The sequence below is a fragment of the Taurulus bubalis genome (assembly GCF_910589615.1).
Source record: "Taurulus bubalis genome assembly, chromosome: 13".
NCBI lineage: Eukaryota > Metazoa > Chordata > Actinopteri > Perciformes > Cottidae > Taurulus > Taurulus bubalis.
In genome coordinates, this window is record NC_136601.1 from 18,091,057 (window position 1) to 18,106,922 (window position 15,866).

The 15,866-nt window shown below is 40.9% G+C and overlaps 1 protein-coding gene across 1 annotated transcript in view; it reads left to right on the plus strand.

Moving 5' to 3' along the window:
* Positions 1 to 444: 444 nt before the first annotated feature.
* ctnna1 (catenin (cadherin-associated protein), alpha 1) overlaps positions 445 to 15,866 on the plus strand; it is a 72,695-nt gene continuing 57,273 nt past the window's right edge. The window contains exons 1-6 of the mRNA XM_079228900.1: positions 445 to 489; positions 2,437 to 2,554; positions 2,812 to 3,007; positions 9,383 to 9,549; positions 10,203 to 10,322; positions 11,921 to 12,190. Coding sequence (XP_079085026.1) covers positions 2,450 to 2,554; positions 2,812 to 3,007; positions 9,383 to 9,549; positions 10,203 to 10,322; positions 11,921 to 12,190 — 858 coding nt within the window. The 5' untranslated portion in view covers positions 445 to 489; positions 2,437 to 2,449. The remainder of the gene's footprint in view (positions 490 to 2,436; positions 2,555 to 2,811; positions 3,008 to 9,382; positions 9,550 to 10,202; positions 10,323 to 11,920; positions 12,191 to 15,866) is intronic.

Here is a 15,866-nt window from a genome sequence, read left to right on the forward strand (position 1 = left end):
ACTTTATGTGTTTCCCTGTTTAGATTACCTTAATGAGTTATGGATCAAACACCAGCTTCCTCTATAGTAACTCAAGGACTAGAAACCATGAGTTCCTCACTTATTTCTGCGGGGATCAAAAGGGCCGACAAAAAATGTATACATTTTTCGTGAACAGATTCCAAGATTGTCAAATATATGTGTAGCTGCCCGACGTTTTACCTTCAAGATTTGTCATTCCTTCAAGACTCCACGTTAACTAAAGGTACAACTGTTGTCCCGCAGCTTGGCCCGGTCGTGCACTAGACTTATGGAAGCAACAATTAATCCATATATGGGCATATACAGTTAGCGACACGCCCAAAACACCTCCTCTCGCCGGGCTTGCTGTGTCCTGTGGTTGCCCTGCCCCGCTGCCAGGAAGTTCAGGAACTCGGTCACCGCCCCAGACCCATCCATTGTTGGGCAATAATCTGCGACATCGAAACAGTCTTGACCGAAACTTTCCAGGTAACTAACTGCTGATTATCACTTTAAACCGTCGCTTGTTGCTACTTCCCGATTATTCCCCCCTCCGAGAAAAGCTCCCCTGTACGGTTAGGATCCCAACTCAACGGAGTCAGTGAGGGGAGGAAAAAGGGAGGAAAAGTTTTGAAGCAAGGAACTCCGTGATTCCCGTTCCTCCATTTTGAACTTTTAAACTACAGTTTCTGCCTGTTGATTGTTTTCAGTAAGTTTGAACCGCGTCGCCTTTCCACTCCGTTCGTTGTGTAGAAAGTGTCACTGGACACCGCATTGACGTGACTGTTTACGTTTTCCGATGCGTTAAATAAGCTAATCGTTAATGTTTGTTGTGTCGGCTAGCGTTAGCATTAGCAAGGTGCAGTGTTTGGACCGCTGTACGTCAGCAGGTAGCGTAACGTACGTTGGAGCTACACGGGCTCGAGCGTCCTCGGTGACATTAATAAGAAAACGCCGGTTTAAACTCTATTATCTTTGTCAACACCGACTTAACCCGCACAGTCCCATTGTTTACTTTGTTTGTGTGTCAATTAACGTCAACGTCTCTTTAGTTACGTCTGGTGAAACCGACGTTTGTGTTATGAAAAGTTAGCTCGCGCTGCAGCAGGTGCAGCTCATTAAGCTACTTAACGTCGGTATTAGCGGCCAGCTAACGTGTGTGCGGGGCTGGACCCACACTGTAGCCTCTCCACTAGTAATTAGTGTGGGCTTTAACGTGTTGTTCTATTCGGGGCATTTCTATTTTTGGAAAGAACATACCGGTTTATCATAAACTACATCTTTTTGCTGTTTCCCCTTTGTACACATGGGTTTATGCTAATTTGCTGAGAGATGAAAGGGTTATTTTAAACGCAAATCACATGCGAGTATCGTAACCTCCCCCCCACAGTGGTGTCTGGCCTTGCAGATAGTTTGTTTCATCTGACTAGAGTTTGAGAGATCCGGCCCTGACTTCGGCCACACCCAGTTCAGAGGAGTTGAGCGGAATTTCACATGCCGTGTCCCAGTTAACGTGCGTTGACAAACCAGGTATAGATGCAACTGTTTCTCAGCCAGAAGCAGTTTCGGTGTCCATGGTCCTCAGCAGATAACACCAACACCATCGGCGTGCTTGGATAGCGATTTGTATGAAGTGACCTTTTGAATTATAGTGGATGAGAAACCTTGCAGTGGTTGTAAGTGCTTCACGTTTAATGTCTCTGTGAGTTGTAGGGAAGTGCTTTTAGATTTATGACCACGGTGAGATGAGACCATCTGCAGCCAGATTTTGTGCATTTTTGATTGAACATTAGATGCGACCATACATCATAACAACTATACCCCATGCAAATGCAAACATTACTCTGTTTTTTTAGGCTAAATTGAAAGCACACCCACCCTATAAATGGCAGTTCAATATAACATTATTCACATTATGTTGTCATCATTCAATGTCCTCCTGTTGGTTTTAATATTTAGCCTCTTTGTTGACTACACGGGTCAGTGGCCATCTATGACATTCTTCTCATAATACAGCTGGCCAACTTTTCAGTTGAGGCCCCTCATCCCTCAGGGCCTGCTGAGTATCCAGCCCCTCCCTATTAGATGGCTAATCAATGGAGTTGCACTCACTGCCTCCAAAAGAAAAGAAAAACAAATCGAAATTTGGGCCACAGAGTTACTTTTGGCATTCATTCTGCGAGGGATGGAGCACTGCTGTCCCAAAGAAATACCTTTTATATTTGACAAACTTTTTCAGACTAGTCTGAGAATCATAAGGAAGTTTCTTAACACACATCTCTATTTTCTTGGCAAACCACTGTCATCTCAGATAGATGTAGATATTTAGTGTTCTGGAAGACAAATATGTTCATGTTTGGTGCAGTCTACATTGTATTTCATCATTGCATCTGAAGAATTAATGTACTTTTCTGACTGCCAATATTTTATGTCCAGAATTCCAGACACCATGACAAACATCAACACAGCCAACATCAACTTTAAATGGGACCCAAAGAGTCTCGAGATTCGTACTCTGGCAGTGGAGAGGCTGCTGGAGCCCCTGGTCACACAGGTAATGTAAACACTGTGCATTATTTTATTTAGAATAATAGGACATGGCCAGACTTCTCAATACTGCTCATAGGTGAAATGTCTTGGTTACAATAAGTACTATAAAATACAATAATTTAAATGTGAAGCTAAAACAAGAGTTGATAGACTTTCAATAAAAGCGGCACTAAAAGCTATATTTTCTGAAACGCCAGCAAGTGACATGTTATCCCAGAGCTGCTGTTTCAGTTGTTGAACCATTTTGTACCCCTGACACAGGTCACCACTTTGGTAAACTCGAGCAACAAAGGCCCGTCTAACAAGAAGAAAGGACGCTCCAAGAAGGCTCATGTTTTGGCGGCGTCTGTGGAGAACGCCACCCAGAACTTCCTGGATAAGGGGGAAAAGATTGCAAAAGAAAGCCAGTTCCTAAAGGATGAGCTTACTGCTGCAGTGGAAGATGTTCGCAAGCAAGGTATATTTCAAATGCATATTGTAAAGGTGTGTGTGTGGTTAACCAGCTTGTACAGAGTGCTTCTTAAGATAGGAGGAATGATAAATAAATCATAAGCTATGTACATATCCTCTGCCCCAGTGGAAGACCTTGAAATAAGAATATGCTTTGAGCATGGTAGATTTCCTTTCGCTATGGGGATATTTAGGGGGCCTATTAATAGAGACATTTCATTTAGACATGCAAATCATTAGCATTCATATCCACACTATACTGTCATTACCCTTCCCTCCAAGAAATCACAGTATAAATGGCAATGTTAAGCCTCGACCTAAACCCGGTAATAAGCCTCCTCTGTGTTTTACAAAAGCAAACAAGTTAAAACAAAAGCTGTCTGTATGTAGTCGAACCATTTAGCTTAGTTTGCCATGTATCATTTGATTGAATTTGGCAATTTTTATAAACTTGGATGCTGGCTGAGACAAAGCAGCCCCTCGTTTGTCTACCAACGGTCCCTGCTGGCAGTGAGTCAGCAGAGGGAGGAAGACAGGATGAATGACTGATACTCACTGATGTCTGTTTTTCAATCTTTCTAAACTTCACTCAGTATAGTGTTGTCAGCAATTTTATTAACATTTTAAATCTGTTTCCATGAGGTATAATTTAAATTGATATTGTAACATCGCTGCAGTAAACATTACTCTTGTTGCTCTAGAGACAGACGCAAATATTTAGTCCCGAAAAAGAATCGATAAGAGTATCAATAACAGTAGTAGTGTTTATAAAATCCTAAAGAGACCCAACCCTAGCATCATCTATGTAATGTTTTTAGTCAGTATTTCTCTTAAAACATGTATAATGCATGGTTTGATGTAAATCTAAAATATCAATGGGAAAAAAATGATATCGCTGTCGTCACAATACTGAGTGAAGTTTAGACAGAATGAAAGTCGGACTACATACAGACAGCTCTTGTATGGAACAGGGTGCTGTTAGCCAAACAATTGCACTGTGCTTGTGTAAAACATAAACTGCACACAGAGTGGATTGACATACCGCTTTTCAACATGTTCATGCTTGTAGAACAAGCGTGTGGCTAAAGTATTGGCTTTTTACTTGCAGGGGTTTAATTGTACTTAACGTAACGAGCGTAGTCGTCATAGTTATTTAACTTGTCTGGGTGGGTGGTTTGAGGAGCCTTGCACCAATTCAGAGAAAGTGTGTGTGCTGCAGCATGATTAAAAAGAAATACAGCAAAAAGTTAAAAAAAGTGCTGATACAAGTATTGATAACTTTAGAGTCTATCAATATTCTTGTTTTAAATAATTTAGCACTGCTGCCTATTTAATCCTGAGTTTATGTTCCCTTCCCATTTTATCTTTATCGATTATGAGACGGCGTAGTGGTGGAGGAGATGTGTCTGGCATTCTATGAAGGTTATCTGTTGGGCTGCTTAGTGGAGTACCAGTTCATTGTGTGACAGAATGAACATCTTGTGCACTTCGAGACCAAAATCTAGCATCAAATCACCAGCCAATTACCTAATTAAATTACAAATTGGCTTGCAATAGCTGATCCCGTCGTCAAACGGCTGCGATTGCAAATCTCATTTATTCCTCTCTGCTCCAGATAGCTGACTGTCTTTTGACACACTCACAGAGACCAGGGAGCTGTGACTCGGGGGTGGCTGTTATCACCTTTTTGAAGCGACATCTGTGTCACTGCGTTGTTTCTCCCCAGATGCCCAGCGAGTTAGATGTCCCCTGCTCCGCTCTGAGTAGTTGGGGAGGTAGATGACATGTCGCCAGATAGCCTGTGCAGTGCTCAGTGCCTAGGAATGTTACTGTAGTTGTGGTAAGCTGTCACTGGGCTGGAATTCACTGACTGTTGTTAGCTGGTGCCTCGGCCTGGCTGTCAGCTATGCCACGCTGCTCAGTGGAGCGTGCCTAGACTGATAATACGGCTATTGAGTGGAGTAACACCCTCCCACCCCCTGGATTCGGATAGCATTTCCCCCCCAGCTGTGACTTACCAGCTGTTTTTTAAAAGGGCAGAAAAAAATTCTGACATGATCATTAATATTGCCAACAATGCACGTGGAAGTGGCTACTGGGTCAAGTTCTTTTTTTCTTTTCTTTTCTCATTTGATATGAAATGGATGTTTTTCCAGAGCAAACATATTCTCTGAATATTTCAAATAATATTTGATATAATCTCTGAATATTTAAAATCATATTTGATCTGCAATATGCATCAGTATAATCAGTGGACATTTCTTCCCCCCCTTTCCAGACTTTTTTTCTTAACGCAGCTGTTGCTCTTGTCCTTGTTCTCTCTGCCTCGCCCTTCCCTCGCTGTCTGCGTCTTTGTGGCCCTTTTGGGCAGGGTTATTGTGTGATATACATTTTAATCATTTCATCATGTACTTGGTCAGCCGCAGGTGAGCGTTGGATGGATGGGAGTTTATTAAAGGAGCTGTGATCACTATCTGCCCCCTGAAAATGGCCTTATTGATTTTGTTCACAGGGGGGAATAACAGCCTGAAGGTGCGGGCTGTGTTTAAGGTCCATGTTGTCGATCATTCTCACAAACTGCTTTTACTCTCTGTCGGTGATGAGGAACTGTGTGAGATTTATTTTCCACTGGTTTGACGGCGCATCCTTTTTCCTCTTTAATTCATTGCTTTACTGAATTTGAAAACGGCAAAATGCCCATTTGAAAAAAAAGAAGTAGTTTCTTCTTCTTTGCTGATGTGGACCTGCTAAAGCCACATCGTGTCAAAACTCTTTCCAGCCTGCTGCACAGATCTACTGTAATCACTTCATCTTTGTTCACTCTTTGTTCTTTTTTGTCTCGAGCATTTCATTTCAAGTGTCTGAAAACACTGTGTGCTGACAAGCCAAAGTAGAAATTTTAAGCAAACCCTCCAATCATGTAGCAAGGGAAATTGTTATACCGTTTTATTAATGAGGAATCGGACTGGCACTGAAATGGCTATCAAAATGGCATTCGAAAAGTCTTAGTTATTGTTTTTGTAACATGGTGATGTCCCCTGAGTTTCAACATCTTGTCATCGATGGATCATTTGAAGTGCAACACTGCGATATCGTTTGTTATTATCTGGTTGGTAGCGGCGCTTGCACACATCTACACCTCTGATTGTTGAGTAAGGGACTTTAGAGGTTCAGTAAGTAATTGTTAAAGTGCACATATTGAGCTAAAAAAGTGCTCGTGGGCATGCATGATGCTGGCGTTCGCAAAGTTCAGGGGAGGGTGGTGTATTAGCAAAGCCAGTGACATTTATCAGGGTTTCTCACAGGTTGTCAGTTTACCTACCCTTAGGGGGGTGGAGGGGGATTGCTGATAGCTTGTTATTGATGTTTCATTTACTAAGCTCAGTAGCTTCTGTTTTTTTTTCCTGTCCATTCAAGCCTGTACTATTAGCTAACACTTGCACTGATCAGTCGGGTTGCATTTTAGACGGTCTCCTGCTAGCTGCTACTGATTCACAGGGACTTGAAGGGTTGCACATTTGAGGAGTCAAACAAGAAATCCTAATTGAAGGAAAAGAGGTTTGAAACTATACATATATAGTGTGTGGGTAGGGTTGGGTACCGAGAAACCGGTGCCAGTATGGCACCGGTTTCAACACATCCGGTACCTACCGGACCGAAAAGCAACGCAGATTTCGGTGCTTCCTTCCGGTGCCTGAGCCGATTTTAAATACTTTTTTTTTTTTTACACTACTACTACTACTTATTAAAATAGCGCGAATCAGAGCACACTCGCTGCTCTGCTCTCTATCTGCCTTTTTAGAATCCAACAGTGTCTGAGTTCTGTTGCACACGGTCCCATCAGGCCACCTGATGCTTGTGTCTGTTCTTTTTTTAAATATATATTTTTATAGTTTGAAGTTAAAAGGTTTGAAGCTGTAGTTTGAAATGTGTTTTGTATGTACTTATTTATTTATATCTAACAGTTAATAATATTGTTCAATTTGAAGAAAAAAAAAAAAGTATTGGTTTAGGCACCGGTATCGGAAAAAAACCCAAACAATACCCATCCCTATGTGTGGGTGGTGGTGGTCGTTGTTGTTGTTTGCGTGTGTTCAGCCATTATCTTCTTGATGAGAAGATTGATACCACTCTGTATGTTAAGTGTGGAGCTAGCACCAGGAGGCAAATAGCTTCGCATAAAGATTGGAAGCAGGAGGGATAACTAGCCCGGCTAGATCATGATCTTATTATGGTCTCATGAGGGTTAAGAGCAAACGTATAAACTTGGTTTCAATGCTATTATCGAAACACGTCGGTCAATTGACAAACTACAATTTCCAAAGCAAATGCAGACTTACAGTTGGACTTTACATTACCAAGTCTTATTGAGAATTGACATTAATGCCAGTTAAGGCTGCTTTAAAGCATGCAGCCTCAATCTGAGGCAGCAGATAGATTTTAACATAAGCCCCTTTCCCATTGCCTGTTCAAAGCGGCACTCCTGCACAGGTATTCTGCCTCGCTCTCCTGTATGAAAGACAGAATTAGGGGGTGGGCGAGTTTCTCTTTATTGCAGAATCTCTGTGACGGGACTGTAGACAAAATGAAGCAGATTTGCTATAAGATGCTGCAAATGGAGTCTGCTCAAATTTAAAAAAAATAAATATATAGATATGCCGTTATTCATGAGTTGCATGACTCAATGAATGTTAAGACACTGGGGTAGAAGATGGATAAGGAAATGAGGAATCTTGAGTTCCTGATAAATTAGCAAATCATCAATGGGAGTTGTCACACGTACAGTCACCTTTTTGTTCTCACAGCAAATTTCAGTCAGAGGACTCATCCAGCGACTGCTTGTGGAGCACACGGAAAACATTCCAGAGGTCAAAGCCAAAAAGTCACTTAACATTGTATCTAAATACAGAATCCTTGTTATCTTGGAGCGATAAAGTTCACTGACAACACTACTGCACTCGCATCCTGCTCTGCACCGCTCGCATATCCAGTTCATAAGATATAGTTGGTATTGCGATTTTGCGGCGTTGCCTTTTTTTTGTTTTAGGAAATACCATGCCCTGACATTCTGTCAACATATTTTCTTTGAAAGCATCCACAATTGTCTGAACGGTTTACCCTGTTTAGTTTCGTCGTGGTTGGACTCATTTCCAGCACACATTTGGTAAAACGGGAAGTACACCCTTCATCATAGCACGTCTTTGTTAGCAGTGAGCTGCACTATATACATAATTGTCAACAACTGTTTAGAACTGTGGTTGCAAGCAACCAACACCTCTTTTGATTGCTCGTTTTGATAATCAATAGATAATTTGACAATCAACCATGAATAGCTATCGGCTTTGAAATTCAGCCCGAGGTTTGTTGAGACACGATGTCGTTAAAAAAAATCTTTTCACAAACTTTCCTGTAAGAAAATTGTTTGTGTTGCTGCCTTTTTAAACGTTTGTCCAGTCTCTGTAAAGCTGGAGCACATCATAAGAAAGTGGACAAGAAAAGTACTTTTATTTTTTTGGGCTTTGGATCTCCAACACACACAACGGTGTTTTTATAAGGCAAGTTTTAGAGTTTGAATTTGGCTGTCCCTCCACTGGAGTACACTATTTACGGATTTACTGTCCTGTTCATAATGTGAGCTTACAAAGTCTATTTGTGTGTCCAGTCAACTGTGCAGGCCCATCCAATGTGGGACAAAGCGTGGTGCTGGACCAACCAGACAGTGAGCCCTTTGTCGTGGCTTTGACCTCTTTTTCTTTTTAGAGGGCTGTGTGTGCACGTCCGTGTGCAAGCAGAAATTATTACTGGACATTGAAGAGGTGTCCGAGAGTCTGTGTATGTCTTTGTTGCTCTGTGTGACATGTGCTGGCCCTGAGCAGGCGGGGGAAATGCGTCACAATGTTGCTTCTCTCCCGCACACGCCTCTTTGTCTCAAATTAAGACTTTGACGCAATTAACCGGTAGCCTGGAACGGACTGTGACTGCTGTCAGCTCCAGCAGACCACCAACTACTATTACTAGTGTAGCCTGCTACAACTTCTAGTGAAACACATTTAAGCAGGAATAATTTTGTCTTTAATTAAAATAAAAGAAGATTTGAAATTTTTATATTTATAAAAAAAAAAAAAAATCAATGCATTTATACATATTTCCATATCACTACTTGCTGGTGAGGCACATGCTTAGATAATTAAAATACAAACGGCTTCATAGTAGGATGTTTGTTCTTTGTAAATGAAGGATTAAGCGCACAGTTAAGCAAATCTAGTTCATAGTGCAGTTTTAAACAGTTGTCGGGTTCAAAAGTGTGTTTTGTGAACCAGTTTTCATTTGAAGTTTCAGTTTAATCCTTGAAGTTACAGCAGATGTTTTTTCTCCTTGACAGGTGAGTCAATGCGGCAGGCTTCTGGAGAGTTTGCAGAAGACCCGTGCTCATCTGTGAAGAGGGGCAATATGGTTCGCGCTGCCCGAGCCCTCCTGTCGGCAGTCACACATCTGTTGGTGCTGGCAGACATGTCTGATGTCTACAAACTTCTACTGCAGCTTAAACTGGTGAGATGGTTATATTCCTCTGTATAAATATACATTACACACACGCCTACTTCTAATTTCAGAAAATATAATTAATTAATTAATTAATTAATTAATTAATTATCGACTTGATGGACAAAGCCATACTTTATCTCATCTATCAAGAAACAGTGTTTTGAACTGATAAGTTATTTGAGCCCGGAAATTGCATTGATAGTCTACTTGCACATAGTGCATCAACAATGTCTACATTCCACTGTTCATTTGACTATAGCACCCACATGAGTTTGAGTAACTCCTTTTTTTAATAAATGAAGATATAAACCTACATTTTTGAATTTCTCTCTGGTATCATCTCAGCTGGCTAGAGCTCTTCGCCTCTTGAAACATAAGATGACAGGCTACAGCAAATTAAAATCACAGCTTGATTGGTTGGCTTGATTTGATTGCAATCTTGAAAATTGCCCGTTGAAATCTTGGTGTGTTAAGCCCTAGTGCACTCCTGGACATAATAAAACCGTGCAAACATTTTCCTAATGAGTTATATCTTAGGAGTTATAGGTTAACGTTGTCCAAATTGACCATTCATTCTGTTTAATTCTCCTAATCTGCAGTAAAGGACTCTACTTTTTTTCCCTGAGTATGGTCTAACTTTTTCCACCTACCCGGCTCAGGTGGAAGAGAATCTTGTGAAAGTGCGTAATGCCGGAACAGACCAGGACCTCGGGATCCAATATAAGGCCCTAAAACCAGAGGTGGATAAGCTGAACATCATGGCCGCCAAGAGACAGCAGGTAATGTACAGTTAGCAAAAAAGAGAGACACGGTGGGATTGTGGGAGCACAGGAGTCTGATGGATTTAATTGGGTTGAGAGGTTATCGAGTACCTGAATGGGTGTTAGTGGTCTTTTCACTCATTACAAAATGTGCTCTTGCAGTGCAAATAGAAAGTAAAACAGCAGGGAGTAAGCATGAAGAAGGGTGCCACATGCTTCAGCTGGACGATTCGATGCAGTCAGCATGAACAATCTTCTTATTACCAATTGCAGTGAAGTAGGCCAGGAGTACAAGAAAACAGCATAAAGGCTGGACTCCAAATGGGACAAAACAAACATTCCTCTTTTTTTTCTCCACTGTGACATGAGTGGTAGTCAACATTTAAAGCGTGTTTCATGACGCTTTTGTTCCATTTGAAACAACTTTATAAGGTTCTTAGTGCAGATCTAGGAGATGCACACCGCTACTAATAAATGGAAATGAAGACCGCTTTGTGAATACACCTTTTATATATACCTTTCTTATTATTTGTCAGAGTTATCATTAAACTGACTGCAAAGGATTTAGTGTATTTTAGTAATGTTGTTGACCTATCCTTCATGCTGGTCTGTGGAATTCATCATGTATAGATGTTTAAATCTTTCCTCGCGTGGCACGTAACAATCACAGTGAATGGTGCCAGGACTTAAATGTTTAACTGCTAGTTTTACACAATGCTGTCAGCAACATCATGAACTTCAATTATACAGTTTAGAAGATGTTGTCATCTCTCTATGATCTGCACATTTTGTAAACTAAAAACCGAGTAGAAAATGTTTGTTTCACTGCCTCTTCTTGGTTCAACCATGACAGGTACAGTACAGTACAACTTTGTGGTGACAGTAGCAGTACTACAAACACAAGTTGTGGCGCTTTGTTGCAAAAAGTTGAAAGCAGTGATGAAAACCAGCTTCACGCTTCAATAACGTTGTATCTGCTAAATCCACCCCAAGACCAGACGGTCCTTGTTGTTCATATCCTCCTCTGAATGGAATGCAAAAATGATCACTGATCATCTTGGGATGAAATTGCTTCTACTTGTCATTGCACCTTTTTTATGGATAGCATATTTTTTTTTTATCCAAATTGAATTCTAGAAAGTAATGGGTCCTAAAGACCTTTTTTCTTTTTCTTTTCTTGGAGCGTGTCACAAGCACTAGACGGGGGGTGGGGGTGGGGGGGCTCTGGGAGTGTTCCATTTGGAGAAGAGGCTTTTTTAGTTTTGTGTATGCAAGCTGGTTGTTTTCACGCCAATAAGTCTATGCCAGTGATCTCTATCTCCTCTCCTCTCTTCCATGGATATATATTTTCAATATAATGCTGAGGTCTCAATAGCAACGCATTAATTTGCAAAGGCGTATTATAATGGCCTGATTATGACTGTGTTGTGTTACCGCAGGGGACAGAAATAAATCTGGGTCATCCAGAGCAAACTCTGTCACACTTAGTGTCTTCATAAGGGCATGTCAGGCCCATTTTGGAGCCAAAGTACACTACCACCAAGCCCCCTATATGTACTCCTTCCTCCAGTTTAACCCTGTCCTTTTCCACTTTCTTTTTAAACTCATTTTGCTAGGAGCTAAAGGACGTCCACCACAAGGACCAAATGGCTGCTGCTCGCGGGGTGCTGCAGAGGAACATCCCCATGCTGTATACAGCGTCTCGTGCCTGCCTCCAGCACCCTGACGTGGCAGCCTACAAGGCTAACCGTGACCTGATCTACAAGCAGCTGCAGCATGCCGTCTCCGGCATCTCCAACGCCGCCCAGGCCACTGCCTCTGAGGACTCGGCACTAAATCACCCAGCAGGCGGTGGAGAGCTTGCCTACGCCCTCAACAATTTTGATGTAAGTCCAATGAGTGGCTTACCTTTTTTGTCTTTTTTATTTTGCGAGTCCACACGGACATCCTGGTATCTGGCAGATTAATGAAAACATGAACGTGTCACTAAAACAGTATGGCTCAGTATGTGTGATACCTATAGGTATGATGCAACTATTTATTAACAGAGCTGGATGAGGGCGTTAAGTTAGATCAGAGTTTTAGTTTGTAGAACCTAGCAACTGAATCATAAAATGACAAAAACCCTTTAAGGGGTTGAGGTGGAAATAAGGACAAGATATGTGGACAAATTGGGACATGGCTTTGGGGTACATTGAATATGTTCTTGAGTCACTACTACTTCCTTCCTTGGTTTTAGTTCTATGTCAAATGAAGGAGTTTTGCAGAGATCGTATAAATAACTTGACTTGATCACTTCTCTGCTGGTAGATGCTGACCTGTGCTCTACTGCTGTTAGGTTGGTTGGTTGGTTGGTTGGTTTTAAAGAATGGAGCTGATGTATATTTTATACTCGTTGTTATTAGAAATGGATGGCAATCTGAAATGGTACTTTATATATATTTTCATTTGGGCAAGATGTGAGAACATGCACTATATGGTCCTTAAGGTGCAAACAAAAGTGTCCTTAATTTTGACATTTAGTACAAGGAGGAGCCTGAAAAAAACGTTGCATTTGGCTGTCTAGTCCCTCCATATATTCATGCTTAAAATCTTTATACCACTGGAAGTTGGTGCCATCCAGCATTTACTCCATATTCAGCGTGTCTCTAAAATCCACAGTTGACTCGCACAATCTAAATTTAGTTTTGAATTAATTTATATTGCTCTATTTCAGTGCACTTGCGCTCTAATTCTGCAGATAGCTGTGATGGAGTTAAAACTGCACTCCGCCTCAACCTTAAATTCAGTGATGATGTTTAAATGTATTCATTAAAATATATCTTAGTATTAATAAGAATGTGAAACTGAAAAGGTATATAAAACATAGGGCCGACTAGTCATCATAATATTGACATTTAACAACATCGAGATAGCAGCTGGATAAAACATTGAGCTAATCATCTAAATGCTGCCCGCAGTGATAAATGCAAAGATGATTAACTTGATTCCTTTTTTATTTATTTTTATTTCTGCATCTGACTTCCGTCAGATTTGCAAAGCACCTTTGAACACCACAAGGATCCACATTGACTAATGAAATCTTGATCAGTGGGCGCCATAGTCCACGCTTTTATTGTCTCTCTTTTGCTAGACTCATCGCTCATTTTGCGTCGATCAGCTATTTAGTCATTTAGCAAGTAGCAGTGTGTGACTTGATGTGTTAATCCTGCTGTGACTGCTGTTTACCCACATGATTGATGCAATCTGCATACTCATATTTTACGTGCCCATGGCCATATGACGCACTGTTTAATTAATTACTCATGGCCTTTTGCATGCATCTTAACGGTGGTTACTGCAAATCAAGGGCTTTCGTTTGATGGAGCCCGGGTTGGAAGTTTGTATTTGTATGATGAAGAGGAGAGCGACCTTTGTAGGCAATTTTCCGGATGACCAGGTTCACACATGTAATGTTCATTGACATGTGTTAAACCTCTGTGCACATTGACAACAAAAACTGTTGTGATAGCATCTGTGACTTTCACTTTCCAAGTGAAAGTCACAGATGCTCAATGTTCAATTTAAATTTGTGCAGTTTACTTATGCATCTTTATTAAAAAAAAAAAAATATATATATATATATATATTTTCTTGCCTCCGAATTCAAAGTGATAAGCCTATATGATTTGAAAAATGTATATATATTCAACCTTTTATCTAACCAGGACGTCTTTTGAGCTAAATTATCTCTTTTTCAAGAAAAAAACTGGTCAAAATGACATAGTTGCATATTTAATTTTCATGCCAAAATGCTTTGCCCTGTTACCGTCAGTAAAAATGCTTAGCTCCTCTATTTGAGTCAGTAGCTCTTAGCAAGACTAATGAAAAATTTACTTTAACTAAGCTTCTTTTTTTTTTAAAGTGGCAAACGTGGTATTTAGGCATTCCGCTTAAAGCATCCTTCATCAAGTGAACATTTCTTTTATATACTTAGCACTGAGTGTATATAAAAGCTTGCCATTATTGCTTCCAACAACTTTGTGTTTTAGTGAAATTATATCCTAATGGATTGAGGAAGGGAAAGTTGACAGCAGTAAGTTGCGAACAGCAATTTGTGTGTTTTTGTATTCCGTAATGGGCTGACCATTCGGGCTGAGTGGATTACGGTCATGGAAATTTATGTTACACATAAATTATAAAAGCATTTCTCTCTGACACATGGCATGTCAAATGAATACTCTACATAAAACATGCGTCAACGGTGCAGTCTCTCAGAGCAGTTGCATCATCGATTGTCACAGGAAGCCAAGCAGAAAGTCACTCCCCAAAAACTTAGAAGCAAGACTTTTTCCAGACATCTCCTTTTTGGTGCCCAATATCAAGTGCAAGGCAAAAAAAAAAAGCAAATGAGTAAAAAAAAAAAAACCTCATCTCTCTTTTTCTTCTGTCTTTCTATGGGCTTGTTGCCATGGTGATATGACACGCAAGTGGAGGAGGTCAGATGAGACGGCGTAGAGGGGGCTTTGATAGAGGGCGGGCTGCCTAATAAACCATGTTTCTAACAGATGAATTGTTAAATATTTTCTAGCAACATGGCATCTGTGGAAGCGGTCTGCCACGGCGTTCTTTCTTTCCGCTGCCACAGGCGTATGGTCGTACCTTAACCCTCTGCAGCGCCTCTCCGGCATGTCAACGAGTTGCCTCTCTCAGCAGACGTGCTCCTGTGAAATCAGACATTTAAGTGTTCGCTCTCATCCTGCAGATATAAAAGAGAGGGCAACGGGTTTACGACAGCACTTCTGTGACTCAAAAGAAACATAGCGAAGTCCAAAACCTTTCACGAAAAAGGGCTTGTATATTTATATAAGTACATCTTCATAGGCACATCTTTTGCCTAAAATGAATCTCTTCAGATGATTGGTTACATGTTGTAATAGTGAAAAAGTCCAGAAAGTGACCAGCAGCAGGCCGAACCTTAAAGAGGATATCGGACATTAGATCAGTGCTCTTTTTTTTTTTGTACTTTGACTTGCTAAGGCTTTTGGAGAAGCCATTGTATTTTTGTCTGCATTCCACAGATGAACGAGGGCACTCCTGAGTTCAATTAGAGAAGCCAGTTATTTTTGCTCAAGCCATTCAAATAGTTTTTCAGTGGAGTATGTGTATTGCACTCAAACAGAGTACTCTTGGACGGTTTAAGTACTTCTGACAGCAGATTTTGAATTCAGACATGTTAGTTTCATGCTTTTGCTCAGCAGGGTTAGAACGTTTGGATAAACTGACATTTTTCCTAGCACAGGGCAGTCTCGGGATCAGATTGCCGGTTATGAGGTTTGCACCCGCTAACTGTAGGTCTACTGAAGGATTTCGCTGCAACACGATGCATAGATGTCTTTGACATAACGTCAACACTGTTACTACTTCATATTCTGTTGATGTTTTTATCATTGTTTTAAACAAAAGGTCTGGCCTTTATCATACACATTGCACCGTTAACATGTTGCACCGTTAACACTGCACCGTTAACACTTCAGGTTTTTCCTGCCTGTCAGATTTCTCTCTCCAGCCTCGTAGAGGGAG